The following is a 23,860-nucleotide window of genomic DNA, read 5'->3' on the forward strand; positions in this document are numbered from 1 at the left end:
TTTAGTCAAAAAAAGAATCTGAAAACAATTTTTAAAAGTAATGTTAATTTTTTTTTCATAAAAAAAGTAATGATAAATTGATAATTAATAATCCTCCTCTAATTTAAAGTTGAAAAATGAAACCATGTATGGTGTCAAAGTTGTTTTGTTATATCTACCACCACCTACCTAATATGGAATCTAGTGAGACTGCTTTACCTAAAGCATCTTATACATACTTATGCTTCTGTAGTTAGTACTAGTTACTAGTTAGTTGTTACCACTTAAATAGTCAAAGACTCCAAGTCTTTTTTTCTTTTTTCTTTTTTTTTTTTTTTTTTTTTTGAGAATCTCAAAGTTCCAAGTCAATTGCATTGAGAAGGCCTGGCTATATTATTCATATTTTACACACAATTTTGTTACCATATCTGTCCCTAATTAACAAAACTCATTAACAAGTATTACAATAATTTTATAGCAATACCAATCACTTGATAAAGATTGGAAACCACTCTTGTTGTGGTTGGATGAATATAATCCTTAGCGTATTGAAGTTATCCAAATAAAATTTAAGTTTCATATAGCTAACACTTGGTCATTTTAAAACTTGGAACCAGACAAACCATAAACCTGTCTTCAACTATAGAGAAATAGTACCAGTGCAGCCATGGAGATCAGTTCCACTATCAATGACAAATGGATGTTCTGCACATTGGTAAGCTTATTAAGCTGCATCATTCTGCTATTCTGTCTAAATCAGGGCGATGAAATTGAAAATCTATCTGGTGTTCAAAACATAGCCTCGTCAACAACATTATCAAATGACTCAGCTCAGCAGCCAGCAGCAAGCATGATTTTTTCGCAACCATCAAACATCAGTGAACATGAAAAAGAGACAAAAGAGGAAGAACCTAGCTGCAATATCTTTGATGGGAAATGGACTTATGCTCCGAAAGACAGTCCTTTGTATAAGGGATCACAGTGTCCATTTCTTAGTGATCAAGTTAGTTGCCAAAGGAATGGAAGGCCAGATTTTGAATATGAAAATTGGAGTTGGGAAGCAAACGGGTGTGAAATTCCCAAGTAAGTCAAAAGCTTTCCAACTTTGACTCTGTTTTTACTTCAATATATGCAAGTTCATTCATATTTGACAAGGTTTTTTTTTTTAAAGGTTTAATGGTACAGACATGTTAGAGAGACTTAGAGGGAAGAGAGTGATTATAGTTGGAGACTCACTCAACAGAAACATGTGGGAATCTCTGGCTTGCCTTCTTTACTCTTCCATTCCTAATCCTTCTTCAGACGCCCATGTTCGAGAGACAAATGGTTTCTACAAGGTTATTAGAGCAGAGGTAAGAGGACTGTTTCATCATATCTGTCTCTTCTGAGTATTTCAATAGCACCAGCGTTTATCATATATATATATATTTAGAGAAACCAGTGTTTATCATTGATTGCTCATAGTGTGGTTCATAAGCCTCTTTATGATAGCTGAATTCTTAACAAGATGAAAGATGTGCAACAGGTCTATAATTGTTCTGTGGAGTTCTATTGGAGCCCCTTTCTAGTAGACTTGGTAGAAAACCAAAAACGTGGTACTAAAACTCTAAAGCTAGAAAAAATTTCATCCTCAGCAAGTAAATGGCGTGGTGCTGATATAATGGTATTTAATACTGGTCACTGGTGGAAGGGGAAACTCAAAGAGTAAGCTTTATAATGTTGTGAGAATTATTATGACATTGTTGTTGAATCCAATTTCTATTTCTGTTTGCTTATTATTCATGTTTAAACGTTCACAAATAGCTAATAGTTCAAACATGAGATAACCTCGTTACCTAACCACAACTAATCCTAACTAATAGGAACCAAATCTTATCTGAATACAATTTGAAAAGAATTCAAATATTCTTTGATCTTTTATTTATCCTAATCTTTCCTCAACTGCTGAATCATTATTTAAACTTCAAAATCATACTCCAAAAGCTGCTGCTTAATTATTTAAACTTCAAATTGAAATTTGAATCTGCAAAGCTTAGTCTTATCCCATGAACATGGGAAAAAGATTTTTGCTGTTATATCTAATTTGAGAGACATTTGCAGGTTGAATTATATTTTGTATAGAGAAAAAGTAGTGAGGAAGATGGAGGTTGAATTAGCATTGGAGACAGCCATGAAAACTTGGGCTGATTGGATTGATAAGAATGTGGACATGAACAATACCAAGGTCTTTTTCCGAAGCATATCACCAGAACACAAAGAGGATCAGTGGTGTTACAACGAAACCAAACCCATCATGGATGAGTCCTATGTTGCAACATTTCCCAAGTCATTGGTAGAGATTGTTGAGAGAACAATTGGCAGAATGAGCAAACCAGCGAGCTACTTGAACATCACAAATCTATCTCAATATCGAAGAGATGCACATCCATCAATCTACACATCGAGGCAAGGGAAGCTGTTGACATTAACACAACGAAGTGATCCGTTGACTTATGCCGATTGCAGCCACTGGTGTTTGCCTGGATTGCCGGATACATGGAACAGGCTAGTGTATGCATCTATGGTCTTAGACAAGTCCAGAGATATTTCTATTTCCTAACATCTAATTGTTTGATCTTGAATTGTTTGCTTGAAAAAATTATTTTCAATTGTAGAAAATAGAAATTCTTAAAAGACAACTGAATTGTTTGCAATTCACACAAATTGAATTAGTTTTCAGCAGTGCTACATTTTTTTTTTTAATTTAATTTTACCACTCGTTTAGTGTCAATCTGGGTAATACGTGAACTTGTTTCCGAACCATTCTTTGATAACCTGATGGCCCATCCACCGAAAATGTTGATAATGGCAATCATTATGGTAAGGTCTCGTACTGAACATAAACTCATAGATCAACCCAGTAACGCAAATTTGTCAAAATGTAGTTTGGGAAAAGTCGAAACCACTACTACCCAAGTTTGAATTGGTTCCCTGGAACATTAATGATATGTTAAACTCACTCGTCTACCCAAAATAGGTAAATAATTTTTTTATTGGTTTTTCTCAACCTATGTATATATGCCTTTACAGAATTTTGAAGGATAAGGGATGAAGGACACAAACCTTTCAACTATTTGGCTTTGGAACCAGCTACTCGTGTCGTGTATGACATTATTTACAATCTTCAATTGGAATCCCAGAAAAATTTGAAATGAAACCGATTTCAAAGTTGAATATTCATTAATGCTATAAGCAATCCCATATTTGTCCTTTAGTAATACCTGATTCAAAGAAGGTAGCACTACTTGAAAATGTAAAAACATATGAGAAACAATAGTGAGATGTTTAAGACCTAGAGTAGTTTGTGCATAGAGAAGTATTAACACTCCCACTTCAATGCCAGTAGCTGGAAGTGAATGACGAAGAGCATTAGTTCTCTACTTCACAATTTCTCCAAGATGCGCCTATAATATGGTATAAAATATAAAAACAAACTGTTTAGCTTGCTGAGAAAATATTTATATGTAGTGCACCTATAAATATGCTTGACCAATTGCTACCCTCTAGTTGCTACCCTCTAGAATAGCCAAATCCAAGAATCCACAACATGTGCTTCCTCAAACCAGGGTAACACAAAATCTAAATCTCACTAAGTAGCATGACCAACATATGAAATAGGTCGATATTGGTAGAACATTTTCCTTAAATACAAAGGAGTATTTACTAACAATGCTGAGCACAAGCACAGACAGTAAACGTTTGCACATTATATTTGTAAAGTAAATAGACCTGCTTTTAACCCTACACATGGGGTATTTGGTAGTTGGTCATTATAATTTATTTCATAAATCTCATCACCATAAAGCAAGGTCCTTTTTCCCTCTTTTTTTTTTGTTTATAACCATTTTACCCACTTCATATAACTTATATAAGAGGTAGAATTTGGCTGCCACATTCAATGTCAAGTACAGCAGCACCTTAATTACCTTTTTAGCTTGCAATGGGAGGCTGCATAAGCAGTCACTAATTATTTACAAAGTAAATACTTTTGTATCTAGAGAAGCTCCCACTCAGTTTCATTGAAATCATTAGTTGTGGTTTTCTTCCTGTTCACCAGAGGAAGAGTTGGCGTTGAACTCTCAGCAGATGCCTGACTTATTTTTCCATCAGACCCATGCCAAACTGCCAGCTGCTCATACTCATGCTTCCTTGCCGACCTCATTCTTGAAGAAAAGGCTTCCTGAATCTTTTTCTGAAAATGAAAAATGTGCAATTAGAAGCAATTACACACACACATGCACATACACATATAGCGAGAGAGAGTACCTTGTATGGCCTACGTTTGCCTTCCTTGCGAGGAACAAAATGAAGTTCATCTCCATCCACAAGAATACAGGTTTCCTCAAGCTTTACCTTAGCATCTTGTTGGATGGTCTCCACCCCCCGTTCAGAAACAGTACTACTCTCAAGTGCCTCCAAACTCCAGTCATCTGATCTTCCTGAAATTTTTGTAACATGTGAAAATAAGCAATATGAAACAGATCGAGATGCCTCATTGATCCATTTTCAACATCAACAAACTCTTCCTCCTTATCTTAATAACTAGGATGAGAAGATTCATATAAAGCATCCAGATGAAATGTAATAATACCTGGATGAGACACAAAAACCTCCTTATCAGCAACTTCATTGTACTGTACTAAATCCAGTGAGGAACCAAAAAGAGAAATCGCCCCATTGTTTGTACAAATGTCCGCAGCTGCAAAAACCATTAGTCAAAAGAAAGAAACTAGCAAAAGGGAAGAAAAACAACAGCCAATTATGAACAAGGAAATAGTCACCATTTGACTCAGCTGAGAGGCCATCAGAGGATGGAGGTCTCATTTCTTTTCCTTCATTTCCAACAGAGTCAACCAAAAAAGTCATATCAGATGATGCACTATGCATTGAGTCATCATTTATATGTTCACTTGCATTTTCAACCTCATTACAACTTTCTGCTATGGAGTCAAACCTTCCAACTTCAACCAAAGCAGGGGCTGAAACTGTAACTGTCTGGTCACATGATGCCCCCTGATTTTGATTTGAGAGTTCTGATGATGCTCTGCCAAGGTCATTGATAGGTGCAATTTCCCCTGACATTTCAGTCTGTGGCAGTTTGTTATTTTCTGGAACTTCTTGGATACCAAGGTTTGACTTGTTATAGATATTCCCATCCCTATAATGTCCTGAAAATGCCTCAGAGCAAGTTCCTTTCACAGAATCCCCAGAAGATAGTTGACACAAATTATCTACATCACGAACAGCATGAAGAGATCTTGCACAACCCACAGTTTTATTCACACCAGAAATTACTTTTGAATCCTCAGCTTGTTTCCCAACATCAACCCTCAGAGGATCTTTTTTCATACCTCCTTTTCGCCTTCTATAGGTCCCAACGTCAGAATAGCGTTCTACAGGTAACTCAGAGGCTGGCACTTTCACAGGATCCTCTGAGGATGGGGGAGTAAAATCTTGCACGACGTCCGAATAGAACCTTTTAACGGTTGCCCCAACATTCTGAACCTGATCCTCAACATATTTGACCGTGTCCTGTTCCAAAACAATAAAGATAATACTAACCTTAATGTTCAGGGAGGAATGAAACTAGCAAGCCCACCAGTTCAGATGAAGAAAGTTGACTCAAACATATCTATGATAAATGGATACAGGGGATCTCATACAGATGATCATAGATCAACTCTCTTGACAAATGAATACTAAAGAAAAGAATCATACGAAGATCGAGACAATAATGGTCAAAGTAGAAAGGATTGGTCTGGAAGTAGTAGCAGTACTTTTACAAGCAGCAGTCATAGGAGTAAGGGACTACTGCTGCTGATAAGCTGCTAGTTTTTAAGAGTCATAATTGGAACACAGAATATGGGGGACAGCTAAAGGCTAATTATCCAAAAAGACATACCTGGTACATTATTTCTTCCACCTCCAAGCACATAGCTTCAAACTTTTGATATATGTTCCCAACCCATTTTATACCTTTTGCATCCATTGTGATCATGCATAAACTTTGTCGGAACAGGTTTTTGGACTTCTTCCACTATATTGTGGTAATGAAAAGGTTACAATTCCTTCAGGTCGCACTGCACAACATACAGCAGGAAAATTAGATGAAACATAGTTGAAGCTTAAAAGAAATGAATAATTCATGTTCTGCTCAGTGAACTATGATAATCTAGCCACAGAAATATGTGATTACCATTAACCAAAAATAATAATAATAAAATATCTTATCATGAAAAAGTGCACTATATAAACCTAATTCATAGTCTGAAGAGTAAAACAAAAAAGGAAAGAATAGAATTTGAGAACTTCAGGAAAGTATATATACATGTAGGCAGTAGCAACCACTTTCATAAAGACCCAGCTGACATACAACCAGCAGAACAAATTGTAAGAATCTTGCCAACAAAAAAATATTAACAGGTCTACCAAATTTCCAGTTGCGAAGGAAAAGCATGCAACTTGAGATTGAAAATCGTAGTGCATAGAAAAAAGTCACAATGGTTACTGAAAACAGAACCACAATAACTGTGTTTAAATATCAGCTAATCCACAAAAGGCAACGCATTTAACTGGGATTGCTATGTTCAGAACAATCAATAAAATTTTCATAGAATAAACCACATATTTCAGTTCAAATGCTGTTCAAAATGCACAGATGACCCACAAAATTTGAAATTTTGCAACAAGTCATATAAAATTAAAACAAATCAGTAATTCTCTAAGTGAAACCATATCACTTAGATATGATTCTCAAGGCAACATTTTGAGCTCGTATGGGTATAAACTTACCCGCAGGAGTGAAGCAATAATCAAGACATGTAACACTAGCTGACAGGGATGCAGAGATAGCTTACTGTATATTCAAGGTAACATTAACGCGTTTAATTAAGTTTGTTATTGAGGGCACCATCCCCTGATATCACATATTCAATCCACCAATAAGTTGCATGAATGTAACACTAGCATGCGGGAAGGGATAGCTAATTGTATTCAAGGTAACATCAATCCTTTTACTTTTACTCTTTTGATACACACACACACATATATAAGAACAATAATCCTTTTAATAAGGTTTTCTGATGGCACCATCCACTGATAAGGCTGATATTATATATACAATACACTATAAGTCACTTGGTGATTAAAAATGACAAAAAATATTAATCTTGACGTCTTGGCTCTAAAAAATTGGTATCAAATGGACTAACATTGCAATTCCACCAGACAGACCAAGTTTCAGCCTAATTATGTTCAAAATAAACTGCTGGAACATTTGTCTCACAAAATAAAATACAACACGTTCTAAACAACAACAAGACTCCCAAAAGTTTATGCTAATAACTATTTGCAAGGATCACTTGCATAAGAAGCCAACCAAAATGATCAGATATCATGCCATTACTCTTAATCAGGATCCCTTGATTATTATTATTATTATTATTTTTTAAATCAGGATGCCTCATAAATTCCTTAAAGATTGAAAGCTCAAAACTTTAGCCAAAATGATGAGGTATCATGCCACTAGCTATAATTAAGATGCCTCATAAGTGCTTTAAAGAATGCAAGTTCAAAACTTTAGACTTGCTGCAAATTTGCAAAGCCCAAAACACTAAACCTTATGAGATATTCATTCTTTTGCAGTAGGGCAGATACATGAAAAGGGTTTATAAAGAAATTTGTGGGGCAGAGGTTTATTCCATCACCATGCAAGAGGACTGTTGATGTCTCATATCTGATCATTATTATCTCGAAACAAGATTAGCATTCATTCAAAAATATTTCAATTTCAAAAAAAATTAAAAAAAAAAAAGAAAGAACAGATAGCATATCTTTCTTCATGAAAAATTCAACCAACCATGGAAAAACAGTACATGAAAGCTCATTCACCAAGAACACCGACCTGAAAACAAAACTTCTGATCAACCCCTTCAAGTAATTTAACAAATACAATCCAGAAGGTCAACCACTTCACCCCCAAAATCCCAAATTTTCTTCACCAATAAAAATAAGACTAATTACCCAAAAACCAGAACAAAAGCAACATACTTTCTTTTCTTTTTTTCATCTTCAGCCATGTTTAGACATGATGATCAAAATAAGTCCACCAACAAAAGACCAAAGTTGTTTCAACAGATAAAAGAAAAGGTAAAGCACATGAAAATTTCAGTAACAAGATTATAGCTTACATGATATGCAAGGCAGGATTTTGAATGAAACAAAGGAAATATGATCAAAAAATTAAAAACCCTTTTCCTTATTTAGCTGAAATTGAAGCTTCAAAACTTACGTGTTGTGAGAGATGGCGAAAACCCAGGCCACAAGCCAAAAGCCTGACAGAGATTTTGCATAAAACCCAAATTCAGTTCAGTTTTTATAGGACCAAACAAAATAATAGAAACAAGATTTTAAAAAAAAAAAAAAAATAGAAATACTATGTCTAGGAGAGAGAGAGAGAAACGTATAGACACAGTTCACTTGGGCTTCTTGAAGTCCTGTAAGATTGACACGTGTCTTTTTTAAAGAAAATTAAGATAGAAGACAAATCCTTCAAAAAAATATTAAAGATAGAGAAATATAGGGGCCAAAATATACTGGTGGGCCTTTCCAATTCGTTTTCAATTTTCAGGTGGGTGGGGTCCTCTAATTCTTGTTTTTTTTAGGTTTAATTGAGCTTTTTCTTTGTTAGGGTCTAAATTTTATCATGATTTATTTTTGTGTTTTTGGATTTCTTTTCCCCACTTTTTTCTTTTCTTTTCTTTTCTTTTTTTGTCTAGTCAACTCCTTTCTATAATTTATTTTCGGATAACAAATTTTTTTTTTTTTTATGATAGGCTTCGGATAACAATTTGGTAAGTTATGTTTTTGAGGAATAATGTTAAGGGCATTACATATCTTATCTATATTAATGTCTTACCAATCACAAAAAATTAATTAAGATATTTATCAAACATATTTATTTGAGAACTACTACATTCATAATATTTTCTCGATAAATCTTAGGTGACAAATTATTATTAGTTCTAATTTAAACCAACTTTGAAATTATCTTCTTCTTTTTTAATCAATATCAATCATTAACAACTTGCCATTTTGTATTTGTTGTGAAAATTATGTGATCATAGTATTTCTCTATTTATTAACAAACTTATACTTTGTTTTGCATGTCCTTTTATTTTTATTAAAATTGGTAATAACTTTCAACTTTGTCTTTCTTTTACAACATAAGCTTATAAACCACATCAAGAACATTTAAAACAAACATAATAATAATAATAATAATATTAATATTAATAATAATAATAATATTAATAATAATAATAATAATAATAATATTGTTATTAATATTATTATTAAGAGTTTGGCATCCCATAATTTTTGGTAGTTTATTTGTTAAAGGTGAGATAAAAAGATAGAAGTTAAATTAAAAATAAAATAAAAATTTGTTGTTGTTTATTTAGTAAAAGGTGAAAAAAAATGCCAAAAATTGGAAGCTAAACTAAAATGTCACATTTTCACAACAAGAGATCTTCTTTCTAACACAAAAATGTGTAAAAGACCAATAGAAAATGTTTAACTTCAAACCTTAGGTTGAATCTCTCCCAACTCATTATACGACGATTTATAAGATATCTATATGTATTATCTAAACAAGTCAAACGACTCCTTAAAAAGTCATGCGACTAAAATTACACATAAATGATCTCTTCAATCATCATATAGTGGATTAGAAAAAGATAAATCCAAACTAGTTTGGAACTAAACTATTTTAATGGGTCTTATACCCATTCAAGGGCAATGTGTGTTTGGATGTCAAGATTTGAGCACATGGATTTGGATTTAGGTGATCAAAATTCAAATACCTTATTTGGATAGTTAAAAGATGGTCAAATAGTTAGATTTGAGTCATTTGATAAATCCACCAAAGATTTTTAACTTTAAAATCTTTGAATTTGAAATAACTTTTAAATTTATAGAATTTTAGAAATCCATAAGACATACTTCAATATTTATAGATTTGAAATTAAGGTATTTCAAATTCATCATTTTAAAATTCAAATTTAAATCATAATCCTAATTTAAGTATCCAAATGGAGAAAGGATATTTGTGCATATGAGTTATAAAAACAAAATCTTAGAGTAGGAATTTATAAACACAAAATCTCGTAGTAAGCATTAAAGTATGATGCTGTTTTAGCTTTGAAGCAAGAAACTTGGATAATACACAGTTGTACAAATCGTCTAATTCCTTTGGCTAATAGTTTCCCTTTCCCAACAGAGCTTTATGCAGGTGAAGAAATTAATTAGTCAAGCAATTTGACAAGAGCGATGTGTACATATGGGTGTATATAAAAATTATACTCTTTTGAAGACATGGCTTATACTCCATGAAAGCATAAAAGCATTTTGCATTTATATTCACATGCATCCCACATCACGTCATCTTCGCAAGATTTATGTGCTACGTCGACTGGTATTTCACATTTATGCCATTTCTTTTCTTTTCTTTTTTTCCTTCCTGTTCTCCAAGCATTTGACCGCATCAATCAAAGTTGTTGTAGTAATCCTAATAATAATAATAGAAATGGATAAACAATCTAAGGCAACTAGTATAGTGTAGATATTGCCATTCCATCATCGGGTACCGTACAATACACTCATGCCCACCCAATAGTTAATACAATTGGAGCTAAGCTTGAGCAAAATTGTTTGCCATGGGAATTTTTTATTTTTCTTTGCTGAATGTTTTCCATTGGAACCCTTTATGCTTACGTATCTGCTTAAGAAGTCTACCATTTGCTAGTTTAATTTGACCAATTTATTCTTGCCGGCTTTCCCTTCATTATGAACCACTATTTAAGTCCTAGTAGCCCTGGTACACAATATTCGGTTGCATTCTTTAACTTATGCTTCCTTTTGTCCTTTTTGTCTTAAACATAAGAAAGTTTCAAAGAACAATCTAATAACATTCAAACAAATCAAATGGAAATGGAGGACAGAGCAAGAACCGTAAAGGACATAGAAGTTGGAAACAAGAACAATAAGAGAGAGAGAGAGAGAGAGAGAGAGAGAGAGAGAGAGAGAACAAGATCTTCATACATCACTGGTATTCAACCAAACGCACTGTAAAACGGGTAGATCTTTCACAAACAAAACAAGAGCAACTTCATGAAAAATAATCACCACTAGCATTCAACCAATTTTACTGGGAAATGTGTATAGACCACAAAAGGAGATAAAAAAAACAAAAGTGACAATGCCAGAACTACTCCTTCAGACATCACTTAGTGTTAAATCATTGGATTACGATTTACGAGTGATGGATTGGAGTGTTATAGTCGAAAAGGAAAGGATGAAGACATAGCTGGCAAAAGAAAGAGGCTTAATTATTGCCAGACTGCACTCAACTTCATTCTGATGTTAATGTAGCTAAAGATATAAGTTCATTTTGTCTACTTAAAAATTAGGATAATTTTAAACACCACACAAAGGAAAGGCGGTTTGCATTCCCCATGTACTGGATTTTGTAAGAAACAAATAAATAAAATGACTCGCATCATCAAAGTTCAGTCTCTAACTAACTCCAAATTGTGTAGTATTTACCAGATATTTACCAGACCAAAGGAAATTTTGAAGTGTAAATACCTAAGCTATCACAGATCCCAAACCATTAAAACCAGGGAAGAATTTGAGCACAAGTATAAAATATAAGTATCATAGACCATGTGACCCAGCTGCTTGAAAATCCCCGAAATCATCATCTGCTATATCCTGTTGGCCGTGACTTTCAGAAGAAGTTAGCTCTTTAGCCTCTTCTTTTGTTGATTCTGGGGCCTCATCTTTGGAAGTTCCCTCAAGATTGAAATTTGGTGGCCCATTTGTTGGAGACTTCTGGACAGTAACAGCAGGAGAAAGTGGTGCTGGGGGAGGAGGAGGTGGTTTGATTGGAATTATGGACTCTTTCCGGTTACCCTTTTCCTCTGAGGGATTGTTCAAACTCTGGTCAAAACATTTTGACTTCACACAACTACCACTTTTCTGTTGACACCAAAAAAGGGTTAAATTCAACCAAAATAATGAAAATTGACATTAAGCATTCAATATAACAGTCAAATGAAAATGACACTCACTTTGCTCTTCAGTTGGAGCACAAGAGTCTCACCATCTTTTAAACTGTAATCTACTGAAGAAGCCTGCTGGTAATGTTGTTCCATCTCTTCCGCAGTTTTCTTTTTGTTCAGATATCTTCAAGACAATTTAGGATAAATCAGTTTTACTCATTGAAATTGATCTTCTAAGCCAGCATGAATTCAGAAACCAGCAGTTCAAACACATTTGAAGATAGAAAGCATAGGATAAAAAGGTAAAAATTGCATCTAGTAGATAGGAAGATACTTCATGTGATCATGCAGGGCTGCCTGGAAATCATAAGCTTCTGTTCTTTCTCGAAACCCTAAGCCAATGAAAGCATGCCGAAGACGACCACCTGCATAACCTCAAGATGAATGAGGAGCATACTAAAAAAGATCATGAAAAAAAGAATGAAGTACAGAGCAAAGGCACATATAGCATCAAAAATAGGGGGTCAAACATTTTTCAAATGGGCATCAAGATGACAAGATCAGTATATTTGATGTTCAGTTCTTTTATGAGGATTTGAGAGGGCTTAATGCCTATCATTTTCACTTGGGAAGAGTACTTAGGATGCTAAAAGTACCACGGAAGGTTTTTTTTGCTCGGGTAGCCACCATGGGAAAGTTTTTAAGTTTTTAATGGTGGATAACCTGATTAAAAGGAACATCATTATAGAGTATGGTTATTCCATATGTAAACTACAGTGGCAAAGCAGTTGGTTTCTTGTTATTACATTGTCCATTGCATGCAGCATCAAGCATGTGTTAACCTTTTTTTTCTTTTTTTCCTCTGTTCTTTGGGATTCATTAGGGGATGACAAAAAAGGTTGTTGAGCAGTTGAAGGTCTTCTTTGTTGAAAAGGGATGCATGGTCACCATAAAGGTTTTTTGATATCGAGTGTTGTCCCCATTAATATTATGTGGACTATTTGGCCTGAATGAAATACTTGGACTTTCAATGGAAAGGAAATTTCAGTGGACAAGTTAAAACCTTTGTTTGTACAATCTTCGTATTAACTGATAACTGCTTTGGTGTCTACCATCTTTTTTTCTGGATTTTATTGATTTTTCAAAATGCTTATTGTAATTTTTAAGGTTCTCTTGTATACTTCCTGTATATTTGAGGACAGCACTCCTTTCAAATTTTTATATAAGTTCTTACTAATCAAAAAGAAAAATCACAGAAACGATCATAGTTTCTAAAAGGCAGGGTTAACAGTTGTGAAAAGCATACAAATCAACACAAATGGCTAATATCAAACTGAATTTAATATTTGATTCCTAAACCTATGACCTTACACTAAAAGGATATTAGTACAGAAAATAAAAGATATTCAACTATTGTTGGAATTATACACATAACAGTAGCAGCCCCATGAATGTAGCAGGCAATGAGCATTGCCTCTTTAACAAATCTGTTCATTCTTAAAAACACCAAGATCAGGTAAAGGCAGGTTCTCATGCTGAGTGGCGGTAGGCATAGTGATTATGGTAGAAGAATCATTTTACTGTAGTGACAAGCCTTGACTCCTTTTTATTGTTTTTCCTCACCTTTTATCTCTATTCTTTCCTCTAAAGGTTGCCTTTTCTTTTCCTTGGGTGGTGATGCAAAATGCACAAAGAAAATTTTATTTTTAGTTTTGTTTAATTTTAGGTGTCAATTGGATTTTATTTTAGGTATTATTAATTAATTAGGTTATTCATATTTTATTTAATTTCCCAGAGTCGGGTTTATTTCATAATGTAATAATTGAGTTTTCCAAGGTCAATTAGAATTAGGGTTAAGTCCTAGTAGTCTAAATAAGTAGACTATTATACTCCAATGGAGACAAGTTGACAATTTGCTCCATTAATAAAATTTTAGACAAAATTTTCTCAATGGTATCGTGTGAATTCCAACCAACCGTAGGTGTTGATTCCTAGGTTTTTTCTTTCTTGCTTGGTGACAGTGCCAAGCAAGCCTAGATACGGATTCCTTGGTCTTTTTATTTTCTGTTCTTCAATTTTCAGTGTTGCATTAGTTTTGGTTGGTACTGCATCAGGTGGGGTGGGGGAGGGGGGATTTCTAACATGAGATTCTTTTTTTTTTTTTAATTATTTATTTTAAAAATATGTAACTCGAAATTCAGTTATGAATGGAAAATAGAAATTTAAACAATCATTTCGTTTTTTGTAATGGCTAAATAGTCAAATGGTATAACTATTCAGTAAAATAAAAGAAAAATAAAGAAACAAGAGGCATAGTTGCTCACCAATGTTCTCTTCTATGCGAAGAACAAAATATCTGCCAGAGAAAGAATTATTATTTAGACATCCTACAGTTGCTGAATAATAATATTAACATTTAGAAAATGTAACTGCACTGTCCAACATTTATAGTACAACAAAGATGGGCTTTAACTTCAGTGAGAAAAAGAATCAACCTGCTGCTATCAATTACAGGTTCCACTGGATGTGGCTCACCATTTCTCAAAAAAGCCCGAGCATATAGTTCACCTATTTCAGATATATTAGATTATTGTTGAACAAATAATAGTTATTTCTGAGGTATATGAACCTTACAGGTTGCTCCTTTAGTAAATTAAATATGCTCTTACCTGTGGTCTTGTCTTCAAGTCTGATAATGCATTCTTCTCCCTTGCTAATAACTTTCAACATGCCTTCCCATGCCCATTTGTTGACATCCCACTCATCAGCCCTGAAAATGAACATCAGAGGCATAAACATCGATCTCCATTTTTTGGTAAGAATTGGACAAAGCATAACAAGAAGTAATTTAGCTTCTTTACACTGAAAAGCAGTAGAAATTTCAATATATCAAAGATCCTTTAGATATTAGGCATCATATTGTAACAAGTTAAGAAAAAAAACCTGTAGGAAGCTGCACTTTTCCTTGGTGGAATCTACAAAACAGTAAAAACAACATAACAATAAACTTAACAGAACAATATTTCAAAGTCATCCATATCAAAACTTAAAGAGAAATTCCTAGTAATTTAAGTGTCATATAGAACTAAGAAACTGTTATGTACATACAAATTTGATTTCAAACACAAGATGATATTTGTCTCTCTGCGTCATCTGTTCTAAATTATACAGAAGTGCAAACTTAGTGAATGTAGTGATCTCATAACTAAAAACCTAAGATCTTGGAACAACCTAAACCCTGTCTGAATGTAGTCTCTCTGCGTCATCTGTTCTAACAAGTAACTCAATACCCAAAACCCTGTCTGATTCATGGAACAACCTAAACATAACTAATCTAGCAAACAATAGTCAATGTAAATAAAAGCTAAAGAATACCATATGTATCACAAGGGCATAGATTACTTGTAACCAATCCCAAATACATTGTCACAAAAGTTGTTTTAACAAATTCAAACCTCTTTTTCACCCAACAATACTAAAAATTCAAAACACAATCTTGATCAGTAACATTGATAATCATCAAGAAACCTCCATGAAAAACAAAATTCCTATTTATTGCCAAGTAACCCATTAACAAAAAAAAAAACTGCATTTTTTTAAAGTTCAATCAATTACAGCAATGCAATTGATTTCAAAGAAACCCAATAACAAAACTACATCACAGGTTCAGCAAACCCAGTGAATTATTAAAAAAAAAATACACTGAATTAAAGGAAACCCATTTACAAAATCAAAGCACAAATAACAGAAAACCCAATGCTTCACCAAAAAAATGCTATTGATTTCAACAAAACCCAGATAGAGAAATACAAAAAGAGTGGAGAAAAAAGCACAGATTTTGACTTACTATGTAGACGTAACATTCAGGGACTTGGAAGAGAATAAGCTCTATTGCTTCAGTTTCTTCATTCACATCCACGCTTTCATCACCCTTAGATTTCTTCTCCTCCTCTTTTTCCATGAGCGAGAGAGAGAGAGGTTCAAATTGATAGTAGAGAAATGAGGTATTGAATATGGGTTTGGGATCTGAAGCTGAACTTTGGGGGGACTAGATTGTAATTTGACGAAATTCTTTTGGTTTTTTAGGAACTTTGAGAGAGTTTTACAGGAAGGAAGAAGGTCGGTTTCAGTTACCAGAACAAGGACGAAGCAGCAAAGAAAGGAGTAGTGCCTCAGTGTTTTACACCACGATTGTTTAGAGCCGTTAGATCACATTACTTTTTATTATCAGAGACTGTGTCTCATGGGACTTGTTGATTGAAAAAAAGTCCTGCAAGTGGACGGTCTGGATCTTTGATGGAGTCAATATCTGGGTTTTGGTGGATTGGTTTACTTTATTTTTATAAAAATTATAATAAAAAAAATTGATAAAAGTTTGCTTGGTTTTCAAGGAAAAGGAAGCTTTTGATTATAGGGGAATATCCACTGGAATAGTTATGATTTGGGTGTTGGATTAATGGAATGTCCACCATATGATGGATTGGAAGAAATAGATGCAAAACCAAAAAGTTTTTTTTCTTTCTTTTTTTAAAGCAAATTGATGAAGGTCTTATGGATGAGTTAGGGTAGCTAACTTCTAAATTTTTTCTTCTAAAAAAGAGGTTAGTTCACTCCGGTTTTTTTTCTTGGGGGGGGGGGGGGGGTGGGCTGTTGTTAAACAAGATTGAAATTTTATTAAAGCATAGTTGAATCAAAATTACAACGTTTGCAATGTCTGGTGGAGTATCGCTATATAAACCCAAAAATAATATCCCAACTTTTGGGTTATTTTATCCATAAATTTTTTATTTGAAAAAAGTTTGGTTCATATTGGGAGTTATCTTATTCCAATGCACTAGTATGATACAATTTTTTTTTTTTGGGGACAAATGAGAGTATCCAATCATTTACATTTTTTTTTTTGAGACAGATGAGAGTATCCAAACATTTTCCAGTATCCCTTATGTGTATACAGTCCCATTCTACCTCTTGCATTAAGTTAAGCTCCAAGATGCTAGCAAAGAGGTTTTGAATCCAAATCTTATGAATATCATGTCCAGTATCCCTTATGTGTATACAGTCCCCTTCTACCTCTTGCATTAAGTTAAGCTCCAAGATGCTAGCAAAGAGGTTTTGAATCCAAATCTTATGAATATCATGAGATACTACGAACTATGAATTACTAAATCAATCTCTTGGGGTTTAGTATGTGGTAGTTGAAGAAACTATTTATATATAAATTTAGTAACATGATTTTTAATAAATCATGTGAACTATTTAAAAATATACATGAATAGTTTTAATATTTTGCCATATAATGGATTGGAAAAAAATAGTCCCAAACATATCATGAGCCAAATTTCTATCCATTTTATATATATTATATGCATAAATATTGTATAATCCGACTCTTCTTGGACATTTAAGATAAGGGTATTGATTTCATTTAGAGTTTTTTTTTTTTTAACTTTTACCAAATATAAATATTAGAAATTAAAATTGATTTTGTAGAGGGGTAAAAGTTGTCTTCTTCCCTCAAAATTAGGAAGAACAAAATGAAAAATAATAAGGAAAACGCGTCAACGTTATTGCTTTTTCATTAGGTTTTTTGGTTAACACTTTTTCATTAGTTATTTTCAAGATGATGGGTCCGTTTGAATAAAACTTATTGCTGAAAATTGAAAACTGAAAACACTGTAACAAAATAATTTTTAAATGTGTAAATAGTGTTGTGGAACCCATTTTTAATAAAAAAATTAGCTGAAAAGTGAAGTTGTGGGTCCCGTAAACAGTACACGGACCCACAAATGTGACCTAAAGGACGGAAAAGTCAATAAATCAATATTACTATTCATAAACAGTAGCATGAATAGTACCGTTGTCCCCCGACGCGTGCAGCAGTAGCAAAAAAAAAAAAAAAAAAAAGGAAACATGAAAACGCAGCTTTGCAAAACGCAACGTGCATCCAAACGGGCAAGATGTAACTGAGAATGAGTTTTCTTTTCATGATAATAATAAATAAATAAATTTTGTTATTTTCGTTGCTACACGTGCCCATTAACTATCGAAAGCGTTTCAACTAAAATTATGTTCCAAAGTCCAATAAATTTGCTTACAATTTACAACACATATCAAGTCCTGTCCAACTAGATAATACCTTTATGCTGTAATAAATATGTATCCTTGAGAGAATTCTCAGTGGAGTTCTCAATTTACAAACATAAATAAAGAGCTAACAAAGCAATCTGGTGCCAAGTGCCAACTAAATAAGCAAGAAAAATCTCATGTCATTCTGTGAAGAACATTTAGCAATAGGGACTCGGAACAAAAGAAATGTTGAATGAATAACCCTCAGAAATTGGTTCAAGGCACGTATGTTCCAAGATGTCAAACTTGTATATTTATGCAGTTAAACTGTGGCCCTTAGACTTAGAGGTTAGAGCCAATAGGTTCTCAATTGGAGCTAAATGTGATAGGTTAATGAGGCACTGTTGCAGTCACGGTCCTGTGTCTTGGGTCTGTGAGAATTGTATGTACATTAACAAATCCAGCCTCTCTCAATGTTGCTTCCAGATCATTCAGGTAGTATTCATCTAGGAATGGTTCAGTGCTCTTCATCAATGTGAACAGAACGGGAGACAATTCCTACAATAGATGAAAAAGCATAAGACATGGCCCCTAAGATTATTGATGAACTTAACATTAATCAATGCCACAAAAGTATGCCAGTTTCTATGGTTTGCTGAGGTTCAAGTAAACTTTCATACGTTTTTGAGCTTCCAAAATTTTTTGGCTATTTTTTCAACACTTTTTATTCTCAAGATTCCAAATAACAATTCAATATCTTTCAGTTAAAGATTGAGTAAACTCCTGTTTTTTTTATTACTTTCCTTTCTAATAGAAAATATTGTAGAAAGAAATATAAAATTTCGTATTCTTAAATTAAGTTTGTTATGCAAAGATTTACTATACTAAACTGCTGTAATAGAAACAGAATCATAATAGAAGAATTGAGATCATACCTGAAGGATCTTTGACTTTGGCTGCACAGATAGCAAAACTAAAATGAGTGATGTTATAGCAGTAGAACACATTATTAAGAATTAAAGATTTATGATATGAAAATTTACTGAATTATCCGTCAAGGCAACTGTGCCTCCTGGTCGAAGGAGACGGAATGCTTCCTTCACTAAATTGACTATTGCCTTTTCAGGACATTCATGAAGCTGCATAGAAATTAGGGAGTCAGAAGCATATGTATCTGCAAATGTTTCTTATGAAGAGGAGCTTTACAGAAAGCAAGTCAAACAGATTTTTTGAGCACTTTCTTTATTTTTTTTAAGGGAAATTTTCAAGTACCCATGATCTTACGTCCAGTAAACTAGATAGGAGCATTCCCTCAGTTAAATGGGTGATTATTGTACATTCTGAAATGATTTTTCTGGTAATCCACCTCATGGGGAGCATCCGTTGCAATTCTTTCAGGACATTGGACATAGATTCTTCAGCACATCAGAATGTATTTTTGGTAATATAAATTTAGAGTTTTCTGTCAGAACTACACACATCTCGAGAATATCTATATTCAAGACTCAAGTTCAATTGTAAGGCTTGACTACTTGTTATCTTACAAAAGTTTATTGCGATTTGTAATGAAAAAAAAATAAAAATATACAAATGAGAAGTAGACTAAGCAAGTTTTCCTCCAGAACTGCAGAGGCCAATCTCAGCACCCATAATGGTCCACCTTTGCCAAAGAAGTTCTAAGCAAGTTTTCCTCCAGAACCTAAGATTATTCAATGCAAGCCCCCTTTTGTACATGGTAGAGTCACCTTCTATCATTATAGGGAGCATCCCAGGTATAAAAGATTCCCAAGACCTTGAAGAAGAGCAATTGCTTTACCTTTTATATCACTTATAAAAATTTGCAAATCATTAGAAAGGTATGGAACCTTCAGGGTTCAGTTTCACATGAACCTTCAACAATTACATAATCCTATGGTTTAGATCTCCTAAAATAAGTCTTTTAGAATTGTGCTATGGTCTTACAACTTATGTACTTCACTCTCTCATATAAAGACATGTATATGGACATTATTTAGGTGAATAACTGGTAACAAACTGAGCAAGAACCGTAAAATAGCTACATATTGTAATTTGTTCTAGATGTATACTTTTCTTTATTGGATAGGAATGAGTTACCTTTACTGAATGCTTCCATTTAGCACATTTAAGAATATAAGAGAGAAGACTAACATTTAAATTGACACAACACTAGAACTACGTTCAATGTGGTTCTGAATCATACATGGGTTTCAATAGTAGGACTCTCCTAACAAGTCTAACCTAACCTTTTTGTTTGCTATCATCCCTCTCTCAAATCTAAAATGGCATATATGACGTTTTAAATTACACCAACAGTGCTTTAAGTTCTACAATTCTTTTTAACTACAAAAACAGGATATTCATATTTCACCAATAAAAGCTAACCAGAATTGTTGAAAACTCAAGACAGATACTAGGTAGACAACAATGCATACCACATAAGCCATGGAAACAAGGTCAAAGGAGTTGGACAACAAGCCTGTGTCTTCCCCATTTGCATGAATCCAGATTATTGGATTCTTTCTTGGGGATCTTGTCTTTTCCTTAAATTGAGCTACAGCAAGAAAGTAAGGTGACAAATCTAGACCCTGCAGCAAATGTATCAAGACATAACTTAAGCTCAATAGTGACATACAAATTATTACAAAGTTCAATATTATAGTTAGTTGAAATATCACTTCCAGATTGAAAATTGTACTCACTGTGATTTTAGCTGATGGAAACTTGTCAGCAAGATATCCTGTGCTGACACCTACTGAGCATCCAGCATCTAAGATGTCCCTGATTGTGGAATTTCCGGAGTACTGCAGATGATGCTGCTCAATCGCTTGAAGCCAATTTCCACGTAGTATTTCATTAGCTTCATCTAAGGAAGAAGCATCAGGTATTGCTCGTCTTGCCATTGACATGGTTGCAGCCTCTGCTTCTGCTGCAGCCTGCCGATAGATGAGCAATGTTTTTAAGGATTATCCTGTATTTGAACTATCTTATTTTTCAAACTGATAATAGCTCATTATACAACTTCATTTACATAATTTCCTTTATAAAAATTATATTAGCAGCAAGAGGGTCTAAGTGTAATAGTAACTAAGATTTAGGTTGGTACATATTGTCACTAACAAGAACTTACTCATTTTGACAGAACATAAGCAAATGGTAAGTTAATAAGCATCGTTCATGTGGGGACAATAATTTTGAATTTCTAATAAAATGGCATTATATAAAAAAATAATAATAATAAAACATGTAATTCAGTGGAAAATCCCACCAATCTTAAACAGAAATGCTGTATGTGGTTCACTCTAAAAGCAGGAGACACCAAAGCTAAAATAGACCCTATTTGTCCCTTGAAAGAGAATTGAAGCTTTTTTACATGAACATATCTAAGGGACACATATTTGGCCATATGCAAACATGTTGACAAGCCCAACCAACAAACTCTGAAAAGTGAAAACATAGAGCACCAACATAAGTATATATTATTATATATGTGATTCTCACTTTTCCTTTTCATTCATTCATTTCATCTCTCCTATCCTCGTAATTACTACTAGCCTCTGAGCATGTCACATGCTCAAAGGCTCTTCTATTTTTTTGGATAAGGCTTAATTTACAGCATTATTATATTTTGGGATTACAACATTTTTCAAACACCCAAAAAAAAAAAAAAACCTAGGATGTGATGAAAAATTATTTCACCATACATAATACTTATCGCATCCCTAGGTTTTTTTTTTGTGATTGAAAAATGTAGTAATCCTAAATTATAATAAATACTCTAAATTAACCCTTACCCAAAAATAAAAGAGCCTCTATTTTTTAATAAAGTAATTGATTTTTTTTTTTTGGCAATAACGGCAAATGTGTGTTTTTTATTTTTTATTTTTATCAATTATCATGGCAGATATATTCACAAACAAACGTATGTTTGTTTTAATTTTTTTTATTTTTTATAAATGGATAAAGTAATTTGAAAACTATCAGGAGAGTTGTCCTATATTGTAGGTAATGTTTTAGTGCAAGTTAGACATGTATTTTTATCTGACTATCCTTTACTTTTGTCTCTACTTAAATCTAGGGGTGTAGGGGTATTTGGGAATATAAAAAAATCTTGTCCAAACAGGAAAAACCCCTTAAATAGTAGTATAGATAAAACTTTAGAGTTATTTTAGGATTCTAATGATTTGTTACTACCATAAAAGTCAATTCTATGCACCCGCCCTCTTGGACATAAGTAAAAAGATTCAATTGAGTATTCCTGAAAATTCTAAGTGTGATGTGCGTATAAGCGCATCAAAATACAAAAATAGGCAAGGCTTATAGTTCCCATGTTAGGTGGATGAAACTGTTTTCTGCAATATGAAAGAGTTTAGAACATTATACTGAACTGATTAGGTACTAATTTGGGTCCACTAAACCTCATCCTTCAGCGCAAACAGAACTAATCCAAAACATACAAAAATACAAGTGAATGTTTTCCAATTGTCAAATAAAGAAGTACAAACGTATAAACAAGCTCAGAATAAAGTACAAAATTTTACCAGCCATGAAAGGTTGCCCTCATCATATGCATGAAAAGGATTCAGGTAATCTGTACATTAAACGGTCACTTTAGATATTTTTAGAATGTAAGCAGTCACTTCATAATTAACTAGATGAACTAGAATAAAGATGACTAGCAAGTGATAGCTCCTTCATCGCCTATTCCCTAACATTAAAAACGACACTGATGATAATAATTGATAACATTCCACTGACTAATGATAACTATTGTCCTAAAAATTTAAACTATTAAGAAATTGTAAATTTAATCATTTAATTTAAGTAAGGTTAAACACGTGGGATTTTCTTTTTTTTTTTTTAAATGAGGGTAAGGTGAAGACAGGGTTTGAACCCAAAATTAATAAATAGAGAATTTAATCATATAATTTAATTTAACAAGAAAGAAAAACTGATAAATGCCAAACGGAAATGAAATTGGGCATTGATGAAATAGAGAATTACAATCTGGGTATACAAGTGAAGGGTTCTGAATGCGCTCCAACTCCTTGTATACATCTGATTCTAGAATCTCCTTTGTCATTTCCCTCCATGGAATGTTCTTCTTCTCAGCTGTACTGTTTCACCCACATCCCAAAATCACTTCCAAAACCCAAGAAAATAAGTGTATGCGTCTCTGAGTGTGTGTGTGTGTGTGAGAGAGAGAGAGAGAGAGAGAGAGAGACCTGATGAGGACATTTCTAGCCCCGAGCTTGAGCAGAGAGTAGAAGGGCTTGAAGGAAATGATATTTCGAACAAGACTAGAGAGTGGGGTCTGACCAACCCACTTGGGGCGCTCTAACTGTCCCTCCTCGTACTCGTATGAAGCTGCCATTGCAACCATCCCAGTCCCATAGCCTCTTCTACTTCTTGGTCTTCTTCTTGCATGGCTTTTGACTGAGCTAAGAGATAGGTTGTGGGTAGGTGCACACAAAGACAATGCCATTGGAGACTCAAGAGTCACAGAGACGGAGAGAGTGAGACACAGAGGAATGGAAGTAATGGACTAACGGTAATTCTTAACTGTAACAGAAGAAGACTTAGCTTATCTGATATCCATGACTCTGAAATCCTCCTTCACCTCAGAATCTCTACACCACCTATCATATCACTCCACGTGGATTTTTGAATAAATATTAGGTTCAATAAGATTGCAA

The 23,860-nt window shown here is 33.7% G+C and overlaps 3 protein-coding genes across 3 annotated transcripts; 1 reads left to right on the plus strand and 2 right to left on the minus strand.

Annotated features, from left to right (window-relative positions):
• Positions 1 to 416: 416 nt before the first annotated feature.
• LOC142640844 (protein trichome birefringence-like 42) lies at positions 417 to 4,063 on the plus strand. Its single transcript, XM_075815142.1, has 4 exons — positions 417 to 1,062; positions 1,151 to 1,331; positions 1,505 to 1,683; positions 2,080 to 4,063. The coding sequence occupies exons 1-4, from the start codon at positions 647 to 649 to the stop codon at positions 2,576 to 2,578; spliced, it is 1,275 nt and encodes a 424-aa protein (XP_075671257.1). The 5' UTR covers positions 417 to 646; the 3' UTR covers positions 2,579 to 4,063.
• LOC142640843 (uncharacterized) lies at positions 3,587 to 8,454 on the minus strand. Its single transcript, XM_075815141.1, has 6 exons — positions 8,309 to 8,454; positions 5,921 to 6,098; positions 4,800 to 5,550; positions 4,610 to 4,717; positions 4,285 to 4,457; positions 3,587 to 4,210 (listed from the first exon to the last, which is right to left on the minus strand). Exons 2-6 carry the CDS (start codon positions 6,014 to 6,016, stop codon positions 4,013 to 4,015), a joined length of 1,326 nt encoding a protein of 441 aa, XP_075671256.1. The 5' UTR covers positions 6,017 to 6,098; positions 8,309 to 8,454; the 3' UTR covers positions 3,587 to 4,012.
• Positions 8,455 to 11,507: 3,053 nt separating this feature from the next.
• Positions 11,508 to 23,714, minus strand: LOC142640504 (uncharacterized). Its single transcript, XM_075814629.1, has 16 exons — positions 23,390 to 23,714; positions 23,169 to 23,281; positions 22,706 to 22,755; positions 20,867 to 21,100; positions 20,600 to 20,752; positions 19,190 to 19,285; positions 19,082 to 19,102; positions 18,114 to 18,120; positions 15,928 to 16,031; positions 15,024 to 15,055; positions 14,750 to 14,850; positions 14,576 to 14,648; positions 14,405 to 14,436; positions 12,415 to 12,505; positions 12,150 to 12,264; positions 11,508 to 12,057 (listed from the first exon to the last, which is right to left on the minus strand). Exons 1-16 carry the CDS (start codon positions 23,647 to 23,649, stop codon positions 11,734 to 11,736), a joined length of 1,806 nt encoding a protein of 601 aa, XP_075670744.1. The 5' UTR covers positions 23,650 to 23,714; the 3' UTR covers positions 11,508 to 11,733.
• Positions 23,715 to 23,860: the final 146 nt, after the last annotated feature.

Source organism: Castanea sativa, chromosome 6 (genome assembly GCF_040712315.1).
Source record: "Castanea sativa cultivar Marrone di Chiusa Pesio chromosome 6, ASM4071231v1".
Taxonomy (NCBI): Eukaryota; Viridiplantae; Streptophyta; class Magnoliopsida; order Fagales; family Fagaceae; genus Castanea; species Castanea sativa.

Coding starts and splice junctions, on each gene's coding strand:
- LOC142640504 (XM_075814629.1), bottom strand. CDS start 23,649: ATGGCATTGTCTTTGTGTGCACCTACCCACAACCTATCTCTTAGCTCA. Junction 22,756..23,168: donor TTCACTTGTATACCCAGATT/GTAATTCTCTAT, acceptor TTTAATGTACAG/ATTACCTGAATCCTTTTCAT. Junction 19,103..19,189: donor TTGCCTTGACGGATAATTCA/GTAAATTTTCAT, acceptor CTATCTGTGCAG/CCAAAGTCAAAGATCCTTCA.
- LOC142640843 (XM_075815141.1), bottom strand. CDS start 6,016: ATGATCACAATGGATGCAAAAGGTATAAAATGGGTTGGGAACATATAT. Junction 5,551..5,920: donor TGGAAGAAATAATGTACCAG/GTATGTCTTTTT, acceptor GTTTTGGAACAG/GACACGGTCAAATATGTTGA. Junction 4,211..4,284: donor GCAAACGTAGGCCATACAAG/GTACTCTCTCTC, acceptor TTTCATTTTCAG/AAAAAGATTCAGGAAGCCTT.
- LOC142640844 (XM_075815142.1), top strand. CDS start 647: ATGGAGATCAGTTCCACTATCAATGACAAATGGATGTTCTGCACATTG. Junction 1,063..1,150: donor AACGGGTGTGAAATTCCCAA/GTAAGTCAAAAG, acceptor TTTTTTTTAAAG/GTTTAATGGTACAGACATGT. Junction 1,684..2,079: donor TGGAAGGGGAAACTCAAAGA/GTAAGCTTTATA, acceptor AGACATTTGCAG/GTTGAATTATATTTTGTATA.